The sequence below is a fragment of the Podarcis raffonei genome, chromosome 2 (assembly GCF_027172205.1).
Source record: "Podarcis raffonei isolate rPodRaf1 chromosome 2, rPodRaf1.pri, whole genome shotgun sequence".
NCBI classification, from domain to species: Eukaryota; Metazoa; Chordata; class Lepidosauria; order Squamata; family Lacertidae; genus Podarcis; species Podarcis raffonei.
The window spans coordinates 69,924,880-69,952,371 of record NC_070603.1 but is presented as its reverse complement, the minus strand read 5'-3'; the positions used below and the strand labels follow the sequence as shown (position 1 = coordinate 69,952,371).

The window sequence follows — 27,492 nt, the reverse complement described above, 5'->3', positions numbered from 1 at the left end:
CTCTTACTGGAGATAGTGTGGACATGGGCTGCCCTCTGGTGTTCAGAAATTAATAAATCTTCTACCCCCCCCCCCCCGCTCCAACACAGTTTTTGTTTATTTTTTCCTCTTGGGGACCATGCACAAGATACTAACATGCTCAAATTAGGCCTGTGATCTTGGCACTACAAGCTCTTCTGCTGAGAGTCGGTTTTGAGCGGCCATGGGCTTGGCCACAGGACAACAGCTTCCATAGCTCTGTGAGCATTCAAAACCACACCTTCCCCCTCAAGAGTAATGCAGAGGGTGTTGCCTGGAGCTGAAGAATATGGGCTGTAGGGCGGGGGTGGGAGAAACATGCCAGTGTTCTGTGAGGAAGATGGAAGTGAGGAGGAGAAATGTGAGGTGTTCAGGGGAGAAGGCAAGACAAAGAACATGAAAACAGTCTTAGTGGAGATGAGGGGTAATCAGCTGGACCAATCAATGTCAGATAGCAGTACATTCCCAGGTAGCATTTCTTCAGAAATGATAGTGCCCATATTGGACAATTGACAATTTCCCTTTGTTGGAAATTTGATTTATTTTATGGTGGGTAAATGACACAGACATATCTGACTTTAAAAAAAATAAACCTCTGAAATACTGTCTAGTCTAGCAGAATTGCACGCACACACACATGCTTACACACATACACAGAGCAGATCAATAGCTGCAGAGAAAGACACTGTACCCCCATCCATCCCCCCACCCCCGCAAAAGGCAGCTGCATAGGTTTTGGTTTTGTGAAACTGCCATCTCAGGCTTGCTAACGCATGTGGTTTTGGATCCAGTCAAGATAGTGAGTGACTCTGGTATAGACCCCAGGCTTGTTCTCCAGTGCACAGCCTGTGCCCCAGCTGATGATGCCATATAGTGTGGCCTTGCCTTGCTCATCACACACCAGGGGTCCACCAGAATCTCCCTGCAACACAGAAAGCAGGGGTGTGAATACATAGGCAGAGGCCAGAATCAAACCCATCCCCATCCCACTTCACATTTTGTTATTGAGATCAACACTTAGAATCATAGAATCATAGAACTGTAGAGTTAGAAGGGACCACAAGGCTCATCCATCCAACTGTTGCGATGCAGGAATCTCAGCTGCAACATCCGTGACAGATGACCATTCATTCTCTGCTTAAAAACCTCCAAGGAAGGAGAGTCCACCACCTTCCAAGGGAGTCCGATCTTGTTACAAATGCCTCTGGTACTTCATACAGGGAATGTACAGAGATTAATAGCAGAGCATAGGGAGAGCATGGGAGTAGGAGGAACAGAACATAAATTCAAGGTTTTAGCCTTCACACTAGCTCCTAGCCTAATGGGCCGGTATCTACCTTCTGATGTATGCCACCTTGAACTCCCTGGAGAAAAAGGTGGGATCAGGGGTACATGCCCCACCCTGCATAATCAATCACATGATGCTGCGCACACACACCTTTTGAATGGCAATGCCTCCTCAAATATATCAGGGGGGGGGATAAAGGGACCTTGGCCCCTAGGAGTTGGCTCCTATGGGTGGGATATAAATGCAATAAATGAATGAATTTGCAAACATGAATGCTTGTCTCCACCACAAAGCCTGCTCTGTTCTGTGTGCCAGAGATCTCCCTGTGCTGCCGGTAATTCAATATAGTCTCACCTGACAAGCATCAGCTCTTCCATCCATGTACCCAGCACACAACATGTCTTCTGCAATGTGGGTCCCATGGACCTCTTCGGAACGACACTGCTCATGAGGAATGATAGGCATATCTGCCTCCTGCAGGTACACAGAGAGTTTGTCGGCTCCTGCAGGGAAAGAAGAGGACCCCAGTGAACCAATCCATCCCAATGCACAATCCAAGTTTGGCCTTGTGGCCATTGAGAAAACTGGGCATCCTGAGACCTCATGAGTCCGCTGCCAATCCCAAACAATCCCTCTTGTACGGAAGATTTTAGCTGTGGGCTGCCTTTGCTGATCAGTGGAAAAAACCCCTGCTCAATATGGTAGATCAAGATGGAAAAGATGCTAAGGAATTGCAGGCACCATCTGGCACCTTGTTTATCCAACATGAGTGGGGATTTCAGAAATGGATGATAAGGGAGGGGCAGAGAAGAATATGAGACAGCATCATGCCCTCCCTCTCTGTGGGAACAGGTAGCCAGCCAGCAGGCGTGGATGTTTAAGGGAAGGATAATAAGGCCTGCCTAAACTTCAGGTCTTTATCTGACCACTCCCTTCTCACCTTCATACATATGTCCCCATCCTGCGATCTGGCATGGCTTGCTGGTGTCAAATGTCTCTGTTGAATTTGGTAGGCACACTGGCAAGACGGAGTGTGACAACTCAGCACAGTGTCCTGGCATCTTCTCCTTCAATCGCACCAGTGCTGGGGAGGGTACAAGAGAGCAGGTTAGAATTGGGGCTCAGGGATGAGGTTTGCATGGGTGGGCGGGCAGACAGGTAGGAGTGGATGAAAGCCTTGTCTTCCTTGATCGACTCTGGACTGGGGCTGGGAAAAGAAACTTAGAATGAAGACTCCCACCCACAAGGCAGGTGAGCAGACATCTGGCCTACCATAATCCAATATCATATTTTCCACTCCCTCCTGGGGCAGCATGACATGGATCATGGCAGAAATGGTCAACCTGTGGCCTTTCAAATATTGCTGGGCTCCCAACTCCCACCAGCTCCAGCCAATGGTCAGGGATGATGGGAGATGGAGTCCAACAACATTTGGAGGGCCTCAGGTCCCCCAGCACCAGATTAGGGCCTTGCAGTTCATGTCCTTGAGCGATACACACAAGTCTGGAAAGACTAACTAGGGGCTCTTCTGGGTGGGTCTTGGTGAGGTCGAATAATAATAATAATAATAATAAATTTTATTTATATCCCGCCCTCCCCAGCCGAAGCCGGGCTCAGGGCGGCTAACAACAATAAAACAGTACAAAAGTACAACACAAACAACACTCTAAAATCATTCATTATAAAATTAATTAAATTCAAGCCACTGGCCACCATTGGGCCAGAGCTCCGCGAAGATTGCCGAGGGAGGGAGTCAGGCTGTGCCCTGGCCAAAGGCCTGGCGGAACAGCTCTGTCTTGCAGGCCCTGCGGAAAGATGTCAAGTCCCGCAGGGCCCTAGTCTCTTGGGACAGAGTGTTCCACCAGGTCGGAGCCACAGCCAAAAAAGCCCTGGCTCTAGTTGAGGCCAGCCTAACTTCTCTGTGGCCTGGGACCTTCAAGATGTTTTTATTTGAAGACCGTAAGTTTCTCTGTGGGGCATACCAGGAGAGGCGGTCCCGTAGGTACGAGGGTCCTAGGCCGTATAGGGCTTTAAAGGTTAAAACCAGCACCTTAAACCTGATCCTGTACTCCACCGGGAGCCAGTGCAGTTGATATAGCACCGGATGAATGTGATCTCGCAGCGAAGACCCCGTAAGGAGTCTCGCTGCAGCATTCTGCACCCGCTGGAGTTTCTGGGTCAGTCTTAAGGGCAGCCCCATTATAGAGCCATATAGAGCCCCCAAAATGTTTCATGAGCGACTTGGGCAGAGGAGATTGGACTGGTTGTTGTGGCCAAGGAGGGCTCAGGCAAGTCCGGCTACCTTGTGGTGGTGAGGGGGTGCAGGACATAAAAAAGAGGCTCTCACCAATGTCATGGCGTTTGGTGATCTCAGAATAATGCTCATGCAGTAGATAATTCTGTACTTGGAACTTCACGGAGCCATCTGTGCTTCTGTTGTATTGGGTCTGGCCCAGCACCACTGAAATCTTGGAAACATCTGGCCTATGGTACAAGATCTGTAGTCAGCAGAGTCTTTCATGGCTCAGAACAGGATTCTCCAGATTTTGGTGTAGCCAACATGGTTTTCTCCAGATGTTGTTGGACTCCCAATTCCTATCAGCTCCAGCCAGCATGTCCAACGGCCAGGGAGGATGAAAGTGGAAGTCAAACAACATGTGGAGGGACGCAGGTTTCCCAACAATCCTATGCACATTAACTTGGTAGTATATCTCACTGAACTTAGTGAGACATGTCTCATTGAACAGGCATAGGATTGGGCCACATAACATGGGATGCAGTGGGGGGAGAGAGCTTTAACAAGTGACCATCAATAAATTAACATGTCTGTCATCTCCATCAAGCTGATAAGGATTTCTACCATCATTCCAAACTCTGGCCTAATGTACCTCAGTGGGGCAAGCTAGCCACAACCTAACTTTCACTGATTTCATTGTGCACTATGTTCAAGTAGCCTGGATGCAGCCCAGTGTCAGTGGACTTTGGGATGGATGGTAAGACTTACCTGAACTCTAGGCAGTGTGCAGCTGTCAGGACCCAGCAGGAAGCAATGAGGCTTCCTCCACAGAATTGATCCCCTATGTAGATGGCAGCCATGTAGGGGTGGGAGCCACGAAGTGCCACCATGCCTCTCACTACACGACTGCGTGAGGAGGTGGTGGTCTTGGGAAAGCGCAGCCCACACACTGGAGCTGGGATGGGGACAGTTTGGCTTGGTCCAGCTGTTGGCCTGACGCTCTCAGGCTTCTTCGGAGCCATTGACTCTCTTTCCAAAGATGCCAGAGGTACTGCTGCCGTTGGTGCCATGGTATCTGGGGAGAAAACAGTTTAGCTCTCATTCATGTCAGGTTCAGCCACACACGCCATTTCTTCCAGAGCGAATGGTATGCCTCACCTGTATATTGGGGATGGCAGCTGGTGATATTGCAGAATTCCCAGCTGAGCTGCATATTGCGCAGCACATAACACCATGGGCGGCTGTCACCGTCTGGGTTTCTGCACAAAGAAAAGGCCCAGTCCTCTCTTAAGCAAGGGCAATGTTCAGCAACCTTGCTTCAATAATAATAATAATAATAATAATAATAATAATAATAATAATAATAATTTTATTGTGTGTATCTCCCATCTGTCCCCTGTCCATGTGCCAGCTGCATTCCTTTACCTCACCTCACCCCCTAGCATTTCAATTTCCTTTCATCTGCTCTACTTCTTGGATGTTAGTTGTGGCGCTTTCCATACGTGGACACTTTCCCCCAGATGCCCTCTGAACCAGTGCCAGACCAAGGCATTTTGCTGCCTGAGGCAAAAGCCAATATGGTGCTCCTCTCCCACTTCCAAAAGCCATCTGGAATCACAGCTGCTGAATTATACTTCAGCGCTTACAACAGGACAGTATCTTCTGCTGCACCTAAGGGGTTCAGCATAGTGTAGGAGGCACAGGGCAGACTGTATGCGGCACAGACTACTCTGTCCTTCAATCCCATGCCACCACTCCCTGACTCCCACCCCCAACACCTGCTGCCTGAGGCAGCTGCCTTACTTTGTCAATTGATAGAGCCGGTGCTGCCTCTCACTAACATTTCCTGTGTTCTGTCACAAGCATCCCCATTTCCCATGCTAAAATATATCTCACCTGCAAAAGGCGTGTGGCCCCAGGCCAAAGATGGATGAGTTGTTCATACTGCTGGAGAACTCATTTAACAGGAGTGGGGAGTCCCAGGGGAGGCACGGTGCCCCTGAGACAGTGTAGTGGGCCATGCCTCGGTATAGCCGCCCATTCTCTCTGTAGCAGGTCTGAGTGTGCTCTAGGGAATAAAAAGACCAGGGACCCTCAGGTGCTTTGGAAAAAAGGTTAGGCCTTGAATAAGGTAATATTTTTATGCCCCTGTCTACCCTCTCCAAAGAGAACAGCCCCTTCTCACTATTCCATCAGGGGTGAGGAATCTATGCTTCAGTTCAGGGGCCACATACAATGTTCAGAATTGAAGAACAGAACATTAAGTATGTGACTGAAGTAACTTTACCCGGTGTACATCTTTTTATTATTTTTTTGCCAACAGCGGCAGTTCCCATTTTCCATTTCATTAGCCAACACTGGTTTTCAAAGTTGGGCAGTTTTAAACATGCATACATGCAAACTGATATATTTTCCTACTTTACTATTTTTGATATGAGTTTCATGGTGCATTTTATTCTGTTGTAAACCACTTACAACTGTAAGATTTGTAAGTGTGATTCTTAAATATTATAAAAATAGAAACATACCTATATCGCACAGTGGCCCAGAAAACCCTTCAGGGCAGCTGCACACCGAGCTGTGCTTCACTTCTAGACAGCGGCCTCCATTCATACAATTGTTTGTTGCGCATGCTGTGGGTCAGAGAAAGTGATATAGATCACAGGAAGTTGCCTTGTATGAGGTCAGACTGTTTTGCCCCATGTAGCCCAATATTGCCTTACTCTGCTCTGACTGGCAGCAGCACCAGTCTAGGCTCTTTAAGCAGGGATCTTTTATATCAGACAGGGGTGCCTGGCGTGCTCTGGTCCATGGGGTCACGAAGAGTCGGACCAAACTAAACGACTAAACAACAACAACGCCAGGGATTGAACCTGGAACCCTCTGCATACAATGCATCTGCTCTGCCAACGAGCTATTGACCCTCAGAGACAACTGAGAGCATGGTCTGGCTCAAGAATTAACAGTGCAGTTGAGACTCCATCAATCTAGTATCTGCTTAACTGCCTACTCCTTCCCTTCCCTGCTATGATGTTTTTGACCTGCTGATCCATCAACTAAGGAATAATCCTATCTCTCCTCGTTCCATATACAGTGTGACAGCTGCATTCCTTGTGCTCTGTCATGACAAGATTACCTCTCTATGCCCATCTTTCATCTTTGCCTTGTGCATTATGAGACAAGTCCACCACCTATAATGCAGGCACCAGCATTGCTGGGTCCCCAGAAGCCATTCTTCCTAATTCCAGATGCATGGGAGTTGGCTTTGGTTTGGGCCACCCATACGGCACATTTGTTTTAGTTTTAACGTTCCAGGTCTAATGACTGGCCTCTGCTTCTGTCCATGCCTTTAAAAGTTGTTTCATCTGCAGATGTTAGCATGAGACACTGCTTATTTCCAAGCTGTGAAAGGATTCAGTGGTAGAGATATGAATATCAAGCAGCTTTTATAGTCACAGAGGCAGGAGGGAACATGTTTTTCTAAAGAGTGGAATTTTGGGGGGAGGGAAGCAGCAGGACAAGAGGAAGCATGGATGAGCCCTCAGACTCAAGTCTCACATTGAAAACAGTCTCTGGTGTAAATTCCCTGTGAGCCATGGCTCTAATGTGTTATGATTTCTTTAAAATTGTGTTTTGATTAAAATAATACATATTGTGTTAGGCTTAAAATGCAGGACTATGATCTTTATGGGTTGGAGCCAGAACATGTTAGTTGAACTTAGTTCCCATTGAAATCCATTGGCAAATAGTCAACCGTCATTCATTCTATTGATTTCAATGGAACCTAAGTTCAACCAAGGTTGCAGTCCTGTACCAACTTTCCTGGGAAGTAAGCCTCACTGGAAATCAATGAAAATTACATCTGTGTAGGCACTCTTAACATAGACTGGATCCATCTCATGTACCATTACTATATTACAGGCTCTAGGGATGATGAGGATATTGGAGTAAGAACCTTCATTACAACAATACAAAGATACCTGCTTGGAGTTTATATTTTGTTTTGATGAGGTTCAAAAGATTATAGGAGTTCTAATCATTTTAGAATTACAGTGGCTGCAGCCAAGGATGGGCATGAAAAGACTTATTCTCAAGCCTTTTAGATGCAGCATCACTGGAATACAAAGGACCTAACTAAACATTACATACAGATGCATGTAACAAAATGCTAGCAGCCTTTTTTTATTTTTCTAAAGGAAAAGGTGCTCCCGGAGCCCCTGGGACAGAAAAATAACAGGCAGGCAAAGAAAGGTTTATGCATCTCCCTGCAACACCCCCCCTCCACTCCAAATCAAAGTTTCCACAAGCAGCTTTTCTGGTTTCATTTGGTTTTTAATTATTGAAGATTTGTTACATGCAGTTGTGTGCAATGCTTCATTTTATCCAGTGAAAAATCAGAAATCTAGATATGATATAGTGAGCGATACTCAGTGATTACACTTTGTATTGTCTTTGTCGGGGAAGTGAATTAGAAACTATTACCTTTGTTAATAGTTATTTCAAATGAAGCCCAGGCAATGTAGTGACCACACAGGGTAGTCTTATCCCACCTGTCTGCCTTGTTTTGCCCCACCCACCCATCCCCACTTTATGTCAACTTCTGCTCAGCTCTGACCCTTTGCATGCATGGGCTTGCAGACAAGCTTCTTCCTTGCGCAATGGCACTCCTCTGGTCCAGTAGGCCGGTGCCGCACCCAGGTGTCCTTCCTGCCAATGTGCAGCAGTCCTTTAGTTCCAAAGCAGTCTTCTGAAAAATAAAGTGATGGGATGTTATGGACCAGAGCACAGTTGACTGGGACTGATAGGAACTGTGGTTCAAAACATCTGAAGGGCATCAAGTTGGCAAAGGTTGATTCATGGGGTGTGAAAACAGCCAGGTCACCATATGTGCCAATATGATGTCATGGTCCTTAATAATCTCCATACTGAGTTTTTATGTACCAGGAATAAAAAGAGCTACCCAACCTAACACTGTGAGGTTCTGGAGGTCCACCAGCCCCTTTCGTAATGGAGGCATGGCTATCAGCCATGTTGATTGATGTGCTGCCGGTTCTCAGTCTCAGGCAGGAGACATAAGATCAGGTTTGCCCCAGAGTAAAGACCTTTTTAAGTTGACCAGGGTGCCGGGGAGAGAGGGCAGATATCCAAGGCCAGGTCTCCATGTGCTATAGTTCCAGGAACCAGCCTCAGATACCTTTCTCACAGTGTTTCCCATGGAAGCCAGCTGCACAGATACAATGGAATCCTATTCGCCTAGCTTCACAGTCCCCACCGTTCTGGCATGGGTTAGGGTCACAGTGTCCTGCCAAAAAATAAATAAATCCAATAGTCAGTAATGGCTGGAAGTCTCAGGCTTTGGGCTATGTCGGGGATAGTTAATTTTTTTCAGTCCAAGAGTTATGTTCTCTTCAGAGGGTTGAACTAGATGATCCTCAGGGTCCCTGCCAATTCTATAATTCTGTGATTCTGTGAAGGTCACATGCCAGTGGTGAGTGGGAAAAGTGGCTGGAACAAATGAATTTTGCCCTTAGTATAGTAGGTTGGTTTCTACACACATTCACACACCCCTCGCTATCCTCCATCCAGACAAGCAAGAGGCGTCCTTGGAGTTCAAGGGCACATTTAAGCCAGGCAAAAACACAGAGTGTGAAGGAGGGATCGTGAGGGGTTTGACTTAGGGAGAGCAGGTGTGGCTTAGCCCAGGAAGAGCCCTGAGGCCTGAGGATAATTCTGTGTTTGGCCAGTGGGCCTGAGCTTCTCAGCCTGTGAGCTACATGGATATTGGAGTAAGGCCTGGGTGCTGCATGCTGCTGGTCGTAAAGACTGACAGCGCTGGAAGCTGTACAAATTTATTTCTTGCTTTCTTGAGGACCAGCATCACTTTAGGCTAAACAACCGGGGGGTGGGGCGCTTGCACACCCTGGTGAAGCTTCTCCCCTCACTGCCTGCTGTGGTTCGAACGGATTCTTTCATTCCCACTTCCCCCTACCGACTCACCTCTTGGCCTCTCCTCTTTCCCACAGTACCTCCATTTCCCATCTCGGTCGTAGTTCTCTGTGGTGGCACACCTGATGGAGAAACGTTTTGAGTCATGGAAGGAAAACCTAGAAGCTGGGCCTAATCCAAAGCGGGAAGCTGCAGGCCATCATGCCTTTCCCCACATACCACCTTAAAGTCCGCCGTCCCCATTTCGCTAGCGTGTTCTACTGTTTGTACTCCCCATATGACTCTTTCTCGTGAAGAAGAGAAGCTTACCAGTGCTTATGAAATATGGAATGACTCATGATGCAAGAATGGTGCATTTCACGTTGGAAGCGGAAAGGGAAATGGCAGGGCTCGTGCTCACTGAGTTCTGTCTCTGCAAGGCAAAAAATAAATGGGCTGCTTCCACTGAGGATACAGGCTCAGAAATATTGTTATGAGTTTGGATGGGGGGAGCAGAGACCCTTCTAACCCCTGGAACCAGCAATTGTTAAATTATAAGTCAGGCTGACTTCCTGTGTTGAGGTGATTACCTGGGTGGACCATTAAGAGAACAAAGGAAAAGCGTCTCTGTGCAAGATGGCAAGGTGGCCAAAGGCTGAGTTTTGCAGCGATGTGACTGAGAGGTAAAGCATAAGTTGGAGAGAAAGTCAGAGGAATGCTTCAGAGCCATGTTTACTTTCTGTTTGAATCCAAGGCTGCGGCTCTGGGAGAAACAAGACCCTTTTGGGTGTTGATGTTATGAACCCCTCCATTGTAGGCTCAGGTTGTATATATGTGTAAATAAACCATGTATCATAAAGGCGGCACTGTCCCTGCTGTGCCTCACTCCCAAAAGGAAACACAAACCCTGGGATCCCTGGGCTCTTGCACCGCTTGGAGATTGAGGTGGTGTGCAATAATATAAATGCGGGCAAATCACACTTCTGTCCTGCCTGGCCCCTGCTTCTGGTCACATCCATGTGCCTTCTAAGCTGATAGAAGACACCTACGCTTTTCATGCAATTGTGCCATGGACTCTAGGCTTCTTTCCTCAAATGAGCACTTCTGTTGCAGGGAAATAACCAATTCTCTTCCATCCCAGGCATGGTTATTAATCCTGAAACCAGCCTCCCATTCCTTCACTTCTATTGCGAGGTGAAAGACTAGTGCACTACTTTGCACTTAAGTAGTGCAATAGTCTTTCACCTCACAATAGAAGGCAGGGAGAGAGGTGATAATGCCTCCTTTCTTTGGTGATCTGGGTAGGACCGTAGGATCCCAATCTTGGAATCCTAGGCTGTGTACACAGCATACTTTTACAGCACATTCAAAACACATAAAAACAGTGCTTTTTCTGGGGGGATGCAGGGGGACGCATACCCCTAAACATTTTGTGAATCTTTGTATTTTTGTCCATTTACTGTATTTATTTTCCCCAATTTGAACTATAAAATGGTGATTTTCTTGAGTCAAAATGAGAGTACCCCTAAACATTTTTAAAGAAAAAAACCACATAAAATTAATCCTGGGATCTCACAGAGCTACAACCAAGTGTCCTTAACATACTAAAGTTCCCACTATTCTTGGGGGCAGGGAATGCTTTGAATGTGCTAGGAAGGTATAGCTCATGTTGTGGCTACTGTTCCTTTCACTGGCACAAGCACAAAGTTGAAACTCACCTTCATGCATCCTCCTAAATGGCCGGCCATGCAGATCCTACCCGGAAAAGAAAACAGATGTGTTGCAGCATAGTTTAAACATACCATTTTCTGTTCTGGGACATAAACACCTCAAAGGCCCTTTTGGGGCTTGCGTTCAACTGGCCCCAGAAGGGCTCAAGTGAGCCTCTCTATTCTGCATATACATATATTCTGTATAGCATATGCATCCTTGAAAGCTTTTAGACCATTTTTGAAAGTAATATAAATAATTTATAAATTATCTGTCCTTTTCCATTCTACAACACCTCTAAAATGTAAAGGGATAGTGTGAGAGGCAGGCTACCCTTTTAATGAATTTTATTTGTGATTTGTAATTTTTGTTTGTTTAATCAGAGCAGTCATCTGATTAAAGAAATCTCTGTTTATTCATCATAATTTTGGATTAGTTGATTAATCAATTAACAGTGCGGTGCTTGATAGGTCTATTCAGAAGTAAGCCCCAGAGGTCAGTGCAACTTAATCCCAGCTAATTGTTTATAGCCTAAATTTATATATGAATCATGGCTCTGAAGCCAAAAGCTTCCACTTTTTTTGTTTTTAGATTATATTCATGTGTTTTGTACGAAGCATCGTCTTAGGAAAGGTATCTTCTCCTGTGTATGAAAGGTGGGGTGCTTGCCATATGCAGTTTTTATAAGTACTTGTGCTTAGAAAATAATTTGTTTTATTTTTAAAAATTATTTAATCAGTTAATCAATTCAAATGAAGCCCTAGTTTTCATACTTATTCTGCATTTTTTTTATTTTCAGTGTGTTTTGACTGATTGTGTCATTGTTTTGGAAGCTGTCATGCCTTAGCAAATAAGTAAAATCTGTCTAAAAATCCTTAGGGATGCCTGTAAACTGAAGGTATAAAAGTTGAGTATGAGAGAGAGGGTCGGGGAAGGAATTAAAAACTTGTGCACAGCCAATTGTAATATTACAAGGTGGTAGGAAATTTCCTCTTCCTTCCAGCTGAGGGCCGAGACCCATGACGAAATGGTAACTTGAAGGAGGAATGGGAATGAAGGCAAAAGGAATGGCTTCTATTCTTACATAATGTATACATCTGGGTTGCCAGCATGTTGCTTCCAGGTACAATTGCCAGCATCCCTGACCATTTGCCACGCTCGCTAGGAATGCTGGGAAGTGGAATCAGCATTGGTTACCCTGATGTACTGATACACAGCCCACAGCAGGGATGACAGGAGTGAGTGGGAGCCCCCTCACTCTTGTGAGTATGCACCATAAAGCATGTGTGAGATGGGGGGTTGTAGCAACCCTGAAGGACGGCTTGTCAGCTGCTTTCTGTTTTAAATGGCACAATAGACATGTTTTCCGTGCAGAAGGAAACACATACCCTATATATACATTTTTTGGGGAGGGGGTAGTGCAAAAATGGCTGAGGCAGTTCTGCGAGGGAGGAAGCAGCCTTGCGCAAGTTTTCCAGATTTTAGGGTTGGGGCGGGCACGCGTAGGGGAGATTTCCCTCTCCCACCATGGCTACACTGGGACTCCCTTGGGAGCAGTAAAGGGGGACTGCTCGTCCTCTAAAGCCAGAAAAATAAACATGAAGCTCTTAAAATCTTTCACATCATTTTGTACAGGCATTGGGAAGGGAATGGAATGTGTTGCTTGCCACTAACTCACAGAGCTCCCATGGTTTCGCAAATTGACTTCAAGCAGTGGGTGGGTGAACCACATATCCCACTCAACAAGATACAATGGTCTGAGTGCTGAGGAAGCAGAGTTCCTACCTGGTGGGCATTTGGGGTTCCCTGGAACATTTGAGAAACAGCTATGCACTCGTTGTGTAATAAAGCAATACACCAGAAAAGCCCCTGAAATGAATCAGGCATCACAGTTCCTTCCTCACACCATGCTTGAGTTGCCTAGGCCGTTGCATTTTAGTCCAGACAGTGGCAACTCACAAGCCCCACAAATGCAGAGGGTTAGGCCCAAACTATTAGGATGGATCTGAGGTGGTGGTGGGGTGCTAGCACTGCACATTGGCCTCCATGACTCTAGGCCCTTCCTGAAGCCTATCTCACCCTGAATAGTTTACCAACAAAGACTACCTCCTGCTTCGCTTCCTTGCTGGAGGCCCTCACATACCCTCCAACATTTCTCTGATGAAAATTGGGACGTCCTATTCCATCATCATTTTACTATTTATACCCCCATCCCTCTGACTGAGTTGCCCCAGCCATTATGTGTGGCTTCCAACATAACGTATATAAAAACATAATGCAACATTAGATTTAAAAAAACTTCCCTATACAGGACTGCCTTCTGATGGCTCTGGTGCTGGATAACTCCATACCCTCCAACATTTTGCTAATGAAAAAAGGGACACCCTACCATACCCTCCAGCATTTTTCTGATGAAAATAGGGACATCCTAAGGAAAAGTGGGACATTATGAGATCAAATCAGAAACCGGGGTGGCCTCTGTAAATCCGGGACTGTCCCTGGAAAATAGGGACACAGGGACAAATGTATTATCACTCTTATTGGGCAAGCTGTAGAAATGTTAAAATGGGAATGAGATTTTGGGGATAAATTACCATGGGCCTAGGAGGGAGACCTAAGCAAAAAGCCAGGGGGTGGGGAGGAAAGAGAAATCAAATGGGTGTTAAATGGATGCCCCAGGAGTCTCACCCGGAATGGTTGCCCTGGAATAAGAACCACAAAGATCAGCAGCAGCAACAGCAGCAGCAGCAGGGATGTCATGGCGGCACCGAGGGAAGGACAAAATGGTGATCTTTGTTCCTTTGCTTCAGGCAAAGCAAACAGCCCCAGATCGATGCAGCTCAAAGCAAAGGTCTTTGGGTGGGATTTAATCAGCAGTGTAGGGATTGTAGCATGGAAACAAACACTAGACTATACTAGACTAGACTAGACTAAAATAGAAGTATAGGGCTGGGAGCCAGAAAATTAAAAAATGGTTTGACTCCCCGCAACGGACCCATGTGTCTGTTTTCTGTGTCCACAACATCTCTTCAGCCAGCACAAAAACCAGATGTCAAGTATGGTGAGAATATTAATTGATTGCCTTTTTCTCTAGGGGGTGGGGTGGAGAAAAACATACTATTGCAAAGGAAAGCTTGCAAGTGGGGCTGCTGAAATTTCAGTTACTGAAGGGGACATCACTGTGGAAGTTACATTGGCCAAAGATTTTATCTGGCTCACTCTCTCCTTAGCCTTTACCCCATCTAGCCATATCATGCCTGAATGTGTTTCCTCCTCTGTGGCTAATTAGTTTAGTAGATTTATATATCACTTCACAGAACCAGAAGGAATCCCAAAGCGGTTTACAAGAACAATTAAATACAAAAGTACCATATATAATAGAATATCTATTAAAAGAAGAGCAGTACCAGTTGGTGGTGTTGTATCAGGAAGGCAAAGAGGAATGGCTCTGAACCCATTAAAAGAGCATTTGGGGACATTCTTCAGTTCTTCTTAAATCCCCACTTGAATAGCAAGAGCCTCTCTCTCTTGCAATCTTTGCATCCCTACAAATCTCTCCAAAGTAACACATACAAGATTTGTTGGTGAGAACTGAGCATTATTGAGGATACTAGAGGTTGATTGACCTTTTCATATAAAAGATGCTCAATAGCTACTTGTTTGTTGTGGTGATCTTTCATTCACATCATGCTTTTGTAGGGACAGTGAGCATTTTGTGGGGAGTGGGGCACATTTGGGGGGAAAGAACAGGAACTCACCATACTTCCCCATCTTCCAAGCATAATGGGCTTTTAGCTACCTGTCAGACTTGATGGGCCTTTAATACAAAATGAGCAGTGCAATGAGGACAGGTCTGACAGGTTCACTCTGGCTGCAGCTGTTTTGGATACAAACAGTGGTGCTGCAATCAGTCAGCAAGGGCTCCTGCCTCTGAGCTCATTCCACTAAACATCACAGATGCCTTGTTTGCAGCAGCAACATCTTCCCACTGGGGTCTTGCTCACCAACTGATCGCCTGGTTTTGTAACTCAGCAAAACAGCCAGCTTCATCCAGCATATTTCAAGAGTACATAGTCAGGAACATGTGATCCTTTGATCCTTCCTTTTGCCCTGCCCATGCAAAATCTGCAGTGACTTGAAAGCTGTGAGCTTTCTGATTGTTGTGGGTGTTTTTCATTATTTACTCAATCTGGCTGGAGCTGCATATTTGTTTTGAAAGTACCCAGTCCCTGGGAATGAGGTGATGCTTGGAGATAACCTTATAAAAGCATACAGAACCATCCATTAAACTCACTGAGGCTTACTTCTAAGTAGACGTACGTAGGGACACCACCATCTATTGTATAGCCATCTATCATGGAGCGCGCAAGGGTGCAGGAACCTCCTTAGAGCATCACAGCTGCTAATCATGGGATGAATCACCCTCATGGCCTGCACAGAATGGGATGCAAGCTTTATTTTTTAAAAAAAGTTCAAATTATATGGCATGTTTCCACTGCTGTGTAGGAGTTTATTGTCTTTAATTTTTCTTGTTCAGTGGTTCCCATACTTTTCTCTTCCTCCAATGGGCCATTTAAAAATTGCTGCAGTTCTGGGCGGTCCACTTAATTATTTTTCTGCCTACTGAAGCAATTGTAATTCTGTATTTATCTAAGAGTGGAATTTACTTCTCAGTAATTGCACACACGGGACGCGGGTGGCGCTGTGGGTAAAAGCCTCAGCGCCTAGGGCTTGCCGATCGAAAGGTCGGCGGTTCGAATCCCCGCGGCGGGGTGCGCTCCCGTTGCTCGGTCCCAGCGCCTGCCAACCTAGCAGTTCGAAAGCACCCCCAGGTGCAAGTAGATAAATAGGGACCGCTTACTGGCGGGAAGGTAAACGGCGTTTCCGTGTGCTGCGCTGGTTCGCCAGATGCAGCTTTGTCACGCTGGCCACGTGACCCGGAAGTGTCTCCGGACAGCGCTGGCCCCTGGCCTCTTAAGTGAGATGGGCGCACAACCCCAGAGTCTGTCAAGACTGGCCCGTACGGGCAGGGGTACCTTTACCTTTACCTTTAATTGCACACAGGATCTTAATTGCACATAGGATTTCCAGGTATACCTGTTCAGAACTGTAGCCTTTGAGATGTTATGTATGGAAAGGTGAGAATGAATGAATGAATGAAAGACAGACTATTTTGTGTGCAAAACAAGAAGAGGGCACATGCAAAAGTGGAAGTGGTAGTATGCAGGTTCAAAGTAAGGGTGTGTCTTTGGGGCTCCTGTTGGTATCATTATCATCTCCCCACTTTCCGAAGCAGTGAGAAGCCCCCAGAGCCACGCAGAAAGCACTGGAATCTTTTATTGTCTTTGTAATATTTGCTTTATTTATTAATACAAAAGTGGTGCATAAGTGGAGACAAACAGGCACTCATATAAGGAAGAAGTTTCCCCATCCACATCAGAGAGTTTCTGGTGTTTGCCAGGCCATGACGCCCTCTGTCTTTGTAACCCCAGCTTCAAATCTGCTGTTTCTCATACTTACACAAAATCTGCCAACCCCTCCTCATAACAGACCTGCAGGTGAACTGTTGATTCAAGAAACATCCAGTCATCAGGTTCATTTGCTCAATCCCCAATTCCTACCCCGATGGTACAATCTTAAAATTGTCTACCAAAAACTAAGTCCATTAATTTCAATGGGGCTTACTCTTCAGTGAATACAGGCTCACAGCCTAAGCAACTTTTGGCAAAACAAAGTGCTGTAGATCCATTCACAGTAATCACATAGAAAACTTAGAAGTTTTCTAACTTGGGAGTTTTAACACAGGCAGGAAAAGCCCTATAGGTTGCAGAGGTGGATGGTTCTATTTAGACTAGGTTTCTGAGAGCTGAGCTGTTGCTACTTGTTTACAGTGTGTCAAGGAAAGCTGAGAACCATGGGGTGAGTGACTTCCTATGGCTCCCAGCTTCTCTGAATGTACCACATATGTACAGCAGTGCCCAGGGATTAAGGTTTGCACTAAGGTTCTTCATGTCCCAGTGGACATCCAGCAAATTGTACCTCAATATAATTTCCAGACCAGCCTTGGAAGGGCTTACCTATTTCTACCTCAGGTCCTCCTGATCTTGAGCAGGAATTTATTCCGCTTAGCCAAACAAATATTGCAAGGACCTGATGAACTCCATTACATGCTGTTTCATCTGAAGGCAGCCCTGTTTAGGGAAGTTATTGATGTTTGATGTTTTATCGTGTTTTTAATATTCTGTTAGGAGCCGCCCAGAGTGGGCATGGTATAAGTAATAAATATTATTACTATTATTATTATTATTATTATTATTATTATTATTATTTCCCTTGATTTCTGATTCCTGCCTGCCAAACACCTCTTTTACCCTTTATCTCTTCAACAAGCACACTTCTGTGTTGCTTCCCAAATCACACCGCTGTCTGGGCTCCCAGTCTGCTTGCACTTCTTTCTAGAGCTGTTCTTGCTTCCATTGCCTTTGGATTGTCTCTCTGGCTACAAACCTGATTCAGTCTTTGAACTCTGCTAATATTCTAACTCATTCCCCCATAACTTGGCTTGGAACAGCCACATCCAAATTACAGGCATACCATCTGCCACTGAACTCCCCCCCCCCAAAAAAAACCCCAACCAGCTTAGGGTGCCTTGTCATTAAGATTATTCTATCCTTTTGCCTTATTCAAACCAGGAGGCCATTCTATTAGTTGATGTTCTTCAAAAGGCAATGGGCAATATCATCTGATGGTGCTGGTGTTGAGCACTCCACAAGAAGTTGGACAATGCTGTGGATCCTAGGTAGGACCTCCAGCTAGCTCATGCTCCTGAGGCCCTCTGCCACAAGATTGCTTGAATCCACGAGGTTCTGGCTGCTTCCGCCACAGCAGGGCAGCCTCCAGTTGGCAGGCTTCATGTTGAAGTAGTACACCAGAGGGTCAAGAGCACTGTTGATGCTAGCCAGGGCCATGGCAGCCCGCTGGGCTGAACAAGTGAAGCGCAGCAGCTGCGGAGCAGGCAGAACCCCAATCCGGCCCAGTGTGTGCAGAATGTGGATGATATGGAAGGGGAGGAAGCAGACGGTGAGCAGGGTGGTCACCATCAGGAGGGTATGCAGCGGGTTCCTCCGCAGCAAAGAACCTTGGGCTGAGCCACGTCTCAGGTTCACGATGCGCCGGGCAATCACGATGGAGCAGATGACGATGGTGAGGAAAGGCAGGAAGAAGCCCAGCACTGAGAAGGCCAAAACCATGGCGGCCAGGCCTCCACTCCAGACACGAGCTGGGAAGTGCTCCATGCAGGCTGTATTCCCGTTGGGGAAGTGATGGGTCACGGTGCTCTTGGAGAAGAGGGTCAGCAGCCCGATCCCTACCACGGACCAGATAGCCATAGAGATCAGCACACGGTAGAGGGGCCACCGCAGGCGCAGGTAGAGGATGGGGTGGATGACGGCCAGGTAGCGCTCCAGGCAAATGCAGGCCAGGAAAAGCGTACAGCTGAACATGTTGGCCAGAAAGAGGGCGTTGGTGGCCTTGCACAGGCCTTCGCCAAAGGGCCAGTCGTTGCGCCTGGCGTGGTACACAGCCTGTAATGGCAGCGACAGGGCAAACAGCAGGTCGATGACAATGAGGTTGTAGGTGAAAATCATGATCGGGGGTGCCTGGGCCCGGGTGGCCCAGCTGCTCCACAAGGCTACAGTGTTGGAGGCCAAGCTCAGGGCGCAAACCAGGCTGTACGTGATGGGCAGGAGCAGGTACTGGAACTGGGCTTCAGCAGCACACTGCAAAGAGGCTGAATGGTTAGGGAAGGCCTCACCTAGGGGGTTCGTGCCATTTGCCCACATCTGCAAAGCGAAGAGAAGATCCACGGGTCAGATTAATCCTGCATGTGTCAGCTATTCTTGGAACCCTTTCAGGAAGCCCCTAAGTTTACATCTTGGAGAACACTCAGACATGTGGCAGTGCTGTCCCAAGGGAAAGATGATGGGATCAGCTATTTGATAAGGGCACCATTTGCCCCTGTGTGCAGCACTACACCCTCAATGACTGACATTCTAAGGAATCTGCACATCCCAAGGATTCAAAAGGGAATCACCTGATCCATTGGGGGACCTAGATGTCCTCCTCAAGGATATCTTCTGGCTGCTCTCATCCTTAGCCTTCCATCTCATCCAGCAAACTATATTCCAGCCCTCCTTCCTACACAACCCATTGACATCCTACTTCTGGGTAGGTACTTTAGGCCTTTGCAGAGTTCAGTATCCCTTTGTGCTGAGTGCTAGGGAATCTTTTTTGCTGGTGCTATTGCTCCCATGCTGCTCATCAGCCCCAGGAACTCTGGCTCAATATATTTTGCTGCCTGGAGCAAAGGCCAAGAATATACACCCAACATTCCATGTTTGGAAGTCAGCTGGACTAGTGATTAAGTCTTATTTCAGTACAGGCAATGGGTTAGTATCCTGCACTGTACTTGAGGGCAACAGGCTAGTTCTGGGGGCTCAGGACAGACCAAATGGCAAACACAGCTCCAACAGAAGGGTATGATCAGGAGGCTGAGGAGAAACAAATGTAGGGTGCCCCCCACTCCCTCCCAGTATTTGCCACCCAAAACACTTACCTCACTCTGCCTAATGGTAGGGCCGGTCCTGTTATTTGTTGTTCAGAACACCAAAAATCCAAATATGGCTAGCCCCAGAAATCTATGTCATTCATACCTTCTGTGTGTCAGACATCCAGAGACATGCTTGCTCCTCTGGTGGCTCTGTGGAACTTGAGAGAGATGCAGTTGAAATTGCTCAGGAAGGAAAGTGTGGGTGCCCCTATCAGCCTGTCCTTTTTCCTGTTCTTGGCCTAGACTTGCGCAGTTTAAGAATTAATTTTTATTTTGGGTGCCCATGGTTATGAGGCTCATGACGTCAGGGGTGGCAGTATGCTCCTGGTCTAGCCCTTGAATACCGTTGCCTCTGCTGTCTTAAGACTCAGCTTGGAGCCTTGGACCTTCATTTTTTAGAGTTCATTCTACTGTTCACACTCAGCTTCACCCATATTTACACAGAGTAAGGCCTCTGATCTTCTGGATTCAACAAATTAGATCAGAAAGAATATCCACAAGACTGAGCAGTGTGCAAGATACTAGTGCAATGTTTGCATTTTGTTTGTTTTATTTATAAATTAAATTTATTGGTTGCTTTTTTATCAAAGTGACAGTATATGCATGGGTTCCTGTGCTGGCCAGTTGTGGGTGGGCTTTTTGAGGAAAGAATTGTGTGGGTAACAGGGCTGGCCCAAGACATTTTGGCACCTGAAGCAGAACCCAAAATGGCTCCCCTTCTCCCTGCCAGGGAAGAAGGGGTGTGGGAAGATCTACATCAGGAACAAGGGGGGAAGAAATATCAACATTGGGATTTGCTGCCCCAGTGAATCCTGCCGCCCGAAACAATCACCTCACATCACCTCATGGGTGGGCCTGCCCTGGTGGTTAGCTGTTCTTTTGAATTCTGTTCTTATAAATCATGCTTGTACACATGACTTGGGTGTGTGACTTCTGGCTACGTTGAAGCCAAGTGACAAGTCCTGCTAGAAAAGTCCCTGGAAAAGCACCACTTCCCAGAGTGCTCTGGCCAGACCCTAGCATGCTATCTGTGTGACAAGCACTTCCGTAAGCAAGAGCATGGCCTCTTCACCCCTTTCCTGGCTGGCCCACATTTCCACCAGCCCTCAGATCAGACACCAGAATGTATAATCAACGTGAGAATCTCTCAAGGAGGAGGGGAATGTGAGTCCAAGGCAAAAAGTCCCTTTTTGCTTCCTGCTCCACCCTCTTAACAACACCCATGCTAGAGAGAAATATAGTTTGGGCTCAGCACTGTAACATCGTTTTGGTTTCCCTAGTAGTATAATATACTCCATCATATTGCCTTGCCTCACCCTGTACTCCTGTTCAGTGATGCCTTTTGTTTAAGAATTAAAATAATCACATATCATCTTCCCTTTTGCCAGCACCTCTGTAAAAAAAATGTTTTTATCTCTCAAGAGGAACCTTTGTCTGAAAAGGAAATACTTCCTGTTCCTGCCACATCAGCCCTTCTGCAAGGCCTCTGATAAGCCATGACCAATAATGCCGAGCATATAGTTAGCAAACAGCTGATCCCAGCTGCATACATGGGAACTAAACATAGAGCAGGCAGGAGGCTCTGGAGTTCCAAGAAAAGGATATGCCAACCACTTGGAGCAGCCTTTTTTGCTTTCCTGCAGTGCCACCTGCTGCTCTGGCTATGCCAGAGCATGAAACAACACCATAGTTCATTGACTTTTATCCCTGGGAAGTCTCATTCTCTGAAGCTCATGACTCTACATGGCATGACCATGCATCTCAGTCTTTAAAATAAGGTTACCAGATTTCCCCCCCAATGAATCCGGGGACACTTTTCAACTTCAGCAGGTTTTGTATGGGGACTGATTTGTAAATCCGGGGACTGTCCCCAGGAAACAGGGATGTCTGGTAACCTTACTTTAAAAACATTGTGCAAGTAGCAGCTGTGGTTGAGAGAACCCAGATTACAACAGTGGTGGTGGTATGCTTAGCCCTTTCCCATTGCACTATTGTGCTCCCTGCCCCCAAAGAAGATAAATGATCCTCCTAAAGTTGCTGTTTACTCGAGCAGGAAAAACATATTTGTACACACACACACCCTCCCTAAACTGGGGGTAAGTAGCAGACCTAGAGGTCTGATTTTCATTGAAAAAAGGGATAACCCCACACCACTGTCCTGAATCCAGATCCAACATATGCAGTTTTAAAATATGGAGAGCCATTCACACATCTCCATTATCACATCTAGATTCATCTGGAGATATGAGACTAAGCCTACTGTTAAGGCTTTATGCAATTATAAGTGGGAATATAGGTATGTGTACCGATTCACCCAGTATAAAGCAGATGCAGGTAGCAAAACCACTTCCCACTTGTGGCCTGCTAACAACAGCCATGTCCCATATTTATACTTATGGCTTATCCACATGTACTTTTTGCCCTGTGCTTTCTAGGCACAGGTCTACACTTTCCCAGTGTGTGTCCACACTTTTTTTCTCTTTTTTTGCCCTGGAAAACCCAATCTTTACCATTGTATTGGAGCAAATGGCAATTTGAGTTTTCTGCAGATTGCCATTTGTTCTGATTCTGTGGCAAAGAGCAGGTTTTCATGGGGAAAAGGGAGAAAAAGTGATACTGACCCAGAAAGCCTGGATATGTGCCTAGAAATGCTGAGCAAGGTAAGTGTGGATAAGCCCTAAGTTGCATCTCATGGCCAGGGCTCAGACATGGAGTTCAGTGCTTTGCTTAAATGTCCAGTGAATTTACTGGACAGGTTTTTGCAGAGAATTATGGCCAAATGAGAGGAAACAAATGTGTGGTCCAATCCTAGTAGTGATGGATCAATTCAAAGGACAATTGACTCATCAATTTCCTGCACTGCACGGAGTTGGACAACATGATACTCAGGATCTCTTCCAACTCTACCATCCTAGAGTTCTATGATTCTAATTACAAGTGTAACCTGAGAATGCTTGGGAAAATCTCTCTCTCTCTCTTTCTCCAAGAGCTCAAAATCAGTCTGCATATTGGTTTGTGTGTATTCGTGTGCTGATGCTCGAGTGTTGCAGTGAGGGCAGGGAAAGAAACATGTGCAAAGCCCCCTTCCATTCCACTTGCACTGTCACTTGTGCCATGATTGGCTGCTGGTACTTGCTACATGTCCGTAGGCATGAGGATGCAGTGGATCCACAAGCGGCAGAGACATGATTGGCAGCAGTGTCACCAGCCTTATGGGTAGTGGGTGCCACTGAGAAGTGGTTGCTGTGATACCATTCCTTTGCTGCACTTCTCCACGAGTTCTCTTCCCAACCAGAAGTGGAGCCAGAACTTATAGGCAAGGTGGGTTTCCAGAAGCACAGGAGTTATATGGGTGGGATACCTGATTTGAAATACCTTGAGATCTGTACTGTGGGTGGGCTGTGACTAGAATAAATTGACGGCTATGGTGCACAGCTCTTGCAAGGAACTCCTGGCACACTCCAATTGCAATATGGCAATAACAAAAATTCCGGACCATACTGCAGATTGATGATGTGGCAAGCAATTACCTTTCAGCCCCACCTTCACCTGCAAGGTGCACTTAAGTCAGAAAATCCAAGGACTGAGAATGAGCACACACAGCTTTGGTGCTGTGTAAATCCCCCCCCCCCAAACAGTGGAACACAAGTGTGCAATTGTGGCAATGATCTCGGAGCTGCAGTCAATCGCTAACTGAACACGAGTCAGCAGAGGGATGCAGCTGCAAAAATGGCTAATGTGCTTTTAGGCTGAATTGATAGATCCATAGTTCCAAGTCATGGAGTGTAATAATTGCTCTTTAATCCTACGCAGTTCAGATCTCATGAATCCAGTTGTAAATACACTTGAAGAAGGATATTGTAGACAAATTGAAACCGGTTCAGAGGAGGGTAATGGAGATGGTGAGGAATATGGAAAACAAGTCCTTTGAGAGGAGGTTGAAAGAATTTGGTATGGAGAAGAGAAAGCATAGGGAGGACATGCTAGCACTCTTCAAATACCCAAAGGACTGCCACATACAGGAGGGCAAAGTCTTGTTCTCTCCTGCTCCAGAAGGAATGACTAGATCTAATAGGCTTAAGTTTCAAGAAGGTAGATTTCAGCTGAACATTAGGAGACACATATTGATGCTAATAAGGGGTTTAATAACGGGCTCGATTACCTAGAGGGGTGAGGGCTCTTCTTCACTTGGAGGTCTTTAAGCAGGAGCTGGACAAAGATGCTCTAGCATGATTTTCTACCTCAATCAGAGATAGAGACTAAAGGTCTACTTTACAAAGCCCCTTCCAACTCTTTATCATTCTATGATGCAAGATTTTGAAATTTGTCAGCTTGCTCTATGTATGTTTAGCCTGGTAGAGAGGAGACTAAGAGGTCATATGATAGCCATCCTCAAACATCTCAAGGGCTGTCCTGTTTATTCCTGCTCCGGAGGCTAGGACCTGAACCAATGGATTCAAGTTACAAGAAAGGAGATTACACTAAACATCAGAAATAACTTTCTGATAGTAAGAGCTGTGGAACAGACTCCCACTACAGGTGATGGACTCTCCTTCCTTGGAGGTTTTAAAGCAGAGATTGGATGGCCATCTGTCATGTATGATCTAGTTGAGATTCCTGCATTGCAGGGGATTGGACTAGATGACTCTCTGGGATTCCTTCCAACTCTACAGTTTGATTGTATGATCCCGCAGTTGGTTGCATGTCACCTATACCAATTGGAATGCAAACCTTTTTATTTGTTTGTCTTGCTTTTAAAAAAAAAAGTTGGTAGATTTATTGTTAATTAGGCAAGTTTCCCCTCTCGTCCAAATGGTAAGACTCAGAGGTCTGTTTCCACAACAATTGGACTTGTGATTTGTTTTTGTAAATGTAACATTTACATGATGCATGCCCTGCCCTTTGGGGCATAACAATTGCTCAAGTCCAGAACTCAGGAGCCAAAGTATTGTTTTGCAAATTACATACGCATTTTAAAGAAGTTCAAGTCGGTTTCAGTTATCAAGGAACCTGTGCCAATCACCAGCACAGCAACTGCCTTATTGAGCAACTAGTCCTGGCAATACAGATTGCGCAGGCACATAAAACTCGTCACATGCTGATTAAATTATGTTCAGAACACCCTTTTCAGGGACAAAGGAGCTTGCCTAGTAACATATTTCTGCATTATGCATTGGGTAAATTCACATTGTGATGCGAGCCCATTATTTCCCAAAACTTCTGTGGCAACTGCCTACTTAAAATATGTCCCACTGAATTCAGTTGAATACAACAGAGAAGTTAATGATGTGGGATTAGAATAGACTTGCCTGCTCTTGATGTGGGGCGGTGGTTTTTGTGTGTGTTACATTTCCCCTTTTTATCTTGAGGGTACTTCTCGTTCTGAGATTGCTCCTGGATACCCAGGTGGAGACCCAGTTTCCTACTTATGTACTTGTATTTCTTGTACACACACATTACATTTTTGCATATGTAAAATGTTTTTCATCTGTCAAAATCAATGTATGAATCAGCCTTCATGCTGAAAGGTCTGTTCAATGCAAGGTCAATGGAATCCCAGAACTCCTTATGTTTCTATCCACATCATTCAACCATCTGTGATCATTCTTCCTTTCCTTCACCTTTTCATCATGCCCTGATTCTTCCTTTTTGTTGTTGTTTAGTCGTTTAGTTGTGTCCAACTCTTCATGACCCCATGGACTTGAGCACACCAGGCACTTCTGTCTTCCACTGCCTCCCACAGTTTGGTCAAACTCATGCTGGTAGCTTCTAGAACACTGTCCAACCATCTCGTCCTCTGTCGTCCCCTTCGTCTTGTGCCCTCAATCTTTCCCAACATCAAGGTCTTTTCCAGGGAGTCTTCTCTTCTCATGAGGTAGCCAAAGTATTGGAGCCTCAGCTTCACGATCTGTCCTTCCACTGAGCACTCAGGGCTGATTTCAGGGGACTCTCATTTAGTGAAAGCTTCTCGAATTCCTGAATTTTTACCCACAGGATTTCTGACATCCTCATCTCTTGCCATTATATATGTCAAGTCAGAAAGTGTTCACCTGTAGGCGATTTATGTATTAGCATTCCACACTAACACTTCCTTCATCCACATGCCAAACTGTTAGCTGTCCCTACAATTCACAGGCAACTCAGAACAAAAGCTCACTGAATTCAATAGGGTTTACTCCCAGGTAAGCAGGTGTAGGACTGCAGCCTCCATAAGTCAACTGAACCCCAGAATGTGTCGTAGCCCTCACTGCTGGATGAAGAGTTCCCATATTGGTTTCTGCCAAAGGTTTTAATGCATAATTCAGAACTGTTCACGGGCAAGGTTACAAAGTGCAGCAAGTATATAAGAGGCATAAATACATGGCTAAGCACAAAATAAGAAGTTGATCCAACAAAAGCTGTGCCCTCTGGGCCTCCTTTTTGAAGAGTGGAGTGGGCACAGAATTAGTGTGGCAATTGGCTGGAGTTCTGGGACTGGGCAAAAAATAATGGGCAGTCCTTCAGGAGGGTTCTGAGGTCTGTTCACAAAAACTCTTGAGAGGTAGGTTGAGAGGCAGCCACAGGCCCAACTTCACGGCTGCGTAGGGATTTGAACACTGATCTCCCAGGTTCTTGTTTGACACTCTACCCACTACACCACACTGGATCTCTTTTACTTTACTTTTTATTTTTTGTTAATGTATTCTGTTTTACTATGATGGCATGGTGAAGTATTATCTAAATAATTAAATTAAATAGCCTGCCCTGTGAGAATGCTAATGCCTAGCTATAATGAGGACTAGTTAATGAAGATTGGTTTAGAGTTAAGGAGGTGTGGGAGATAGTTTTTCCATTCCTTCCCTTTGGGAGATTTTCCATTCCTTCTCTTTGGAAGACTTAAATACACATCCATTCTGAAAAATATTTTCCTTCCAGTAGCACCTTAAAGACCAACTAAGTTAGTTCTTGGTATGAGCTTTCGTGTGCATGCATGTCTTTAAGGTGCTACTGGAAGGAAAATATTTTTTTGTTTTGACTATGGCAGACCAACACGGCTACCTATCTGTAACATCCATTCTGGTTTAAGTAATTCCCACTGGATTCAATGGGGCTTTTACTTCCAAGGAACGTATAAAGCATCGGGCCGTTCCTGGCCTACCTATAGGTTTCACCTGCAACCTTATTCCTAACGGCAACCCAAAGGAGCCCATCCTTGTTCCTCTGCACTCTGCACGCGCACCACATGTAGGACTTCACGCCCTCCGAAAGTGCCCGTGCCACCTCCCACCATAACTGACGAGCAACTTCTCGCCCAATCACACATTTGCACGGGCAACGCTTCCAGCCAAGGGAGGGCGGGCGGGCGGGCGAGCGCGTGGAGCCGAGCGCCCCACTCGAGCCCGTCCAATTCCTCCCTGCAAGCGACCCGATTGGCCGCTCCTTTTTCAAGACTCTCCCCGCCCCCGCGCCACACCCCACCTCCAAAAAGGCCGTTGGAGCCAATCGCCCCGCGAGGGAGGGTCTCCGCGCTCCCGGCCCGCCCCTCCTGTCCCTCCAATGAAAAAGAAGGGCAGAGAGGAGGCGGAGGGGGGCCCGCCCGGCCAACCGGGAGCCGATGCGGGCCGTGCTGGAGCGGGGATTGGCCGGGGCCTGCAGGCAGTGGGCGGGGCTATGCTGGAGGTAGGCGTTGGAGGTTGCTGAGGTGCCGGACCCAGCGGGCGGAGCGAG

At 46.2% G+C, this 27,492-nt stretch overlaps 2 protein-coding genes across 2 annotated transcripts; both read right to left on the bottom strand.

Annotated features, from left to right (window-relative positions):
• Nucleotides 1-667: 667 nt before the first annotated feature.
• On the bottom strand, nucleotides 668-14,168 carry F12 (coagulation factor XII). Its single transcript, XM_053377266.1, has 14 exons — nucleotides 13,866-14,168; nucleotides 11,186-11,222; nucleotides 9,798-9,900; nucleotides 9,540-9,610; nucleotides 8,737-8,844; nucleotides 8,158-8,289; nucleotides 6,071-6,175; nucleotides 5,439-5,610; nucleotides 4,701-4,801; nucleotides 4,311-4,617; nucleotides 3,654-3,790; nucleotides 2,247-2,390; nucleotides 1,661-1,809; nucleotides 668-940 (listed from the first exon to the last, which is right to left on the bottom strand). Exons 1-14 carry the CDS (start codon nucleotides 13,935-13,937, stop codon nucleotides 785-787), a joined length of 1,794 nt encoding a protein of 597 aa, XP_053233241.1. The 5' UTR covers nucleotides 13,938-14,168; the 3' UTR covers nucleotides 668-784.
• A 3,821-nt stretch (nucleotides 14,169-17,989) lies between these two features.
• LOC128403696 (lysophosphatidic acid receptor 6-like) lies at nucleotides 17,990-19,018 on the bottom strand. The gene has a single exon (XM_053368711.1). It carries the CDS (start codon nucleotides 19,016-19,018, stop codon nucleotides 17,990-17,992), a length of 1,029 nt encoding a protein of 342 aa, XP_053224686.1.
• Nucleotides 19,019-27,492: the final 8,474 nt, after the last annotated feature.

Bases quoted from the DNA above. Each gene is read 5' to 3' on its own strand.
- F12 (XM_053377266.1), bottom strand. From the start codon at position 13,937: ATGACATCCCTGCTGCTGCTGCTGTTGCTGCTGCTGATCTTTGTGGTT. The intron at 1,810-2,246 runs GTGAGAAGGGAG...CTTTCCCTGCAG, and splicing joins ATGGGGACATATGTATGAAG to GAGCCGACAAACTCTCTGTG. The intron at 941-1,660 runs GTGAGACTATAT...TCTGTGTTGCAG, and splicing joins GAAGAGCTGATGCTTGTCAG to GGAGATTCTGGTGGACCCCT.
- LOC128403696 (XM_053368711.1), bottom strand. From the start codon at position 19,018: ATGTGGGCAAATGGCACGAACCCCCTAGGTGAGGCCTTCCCTAACCAT.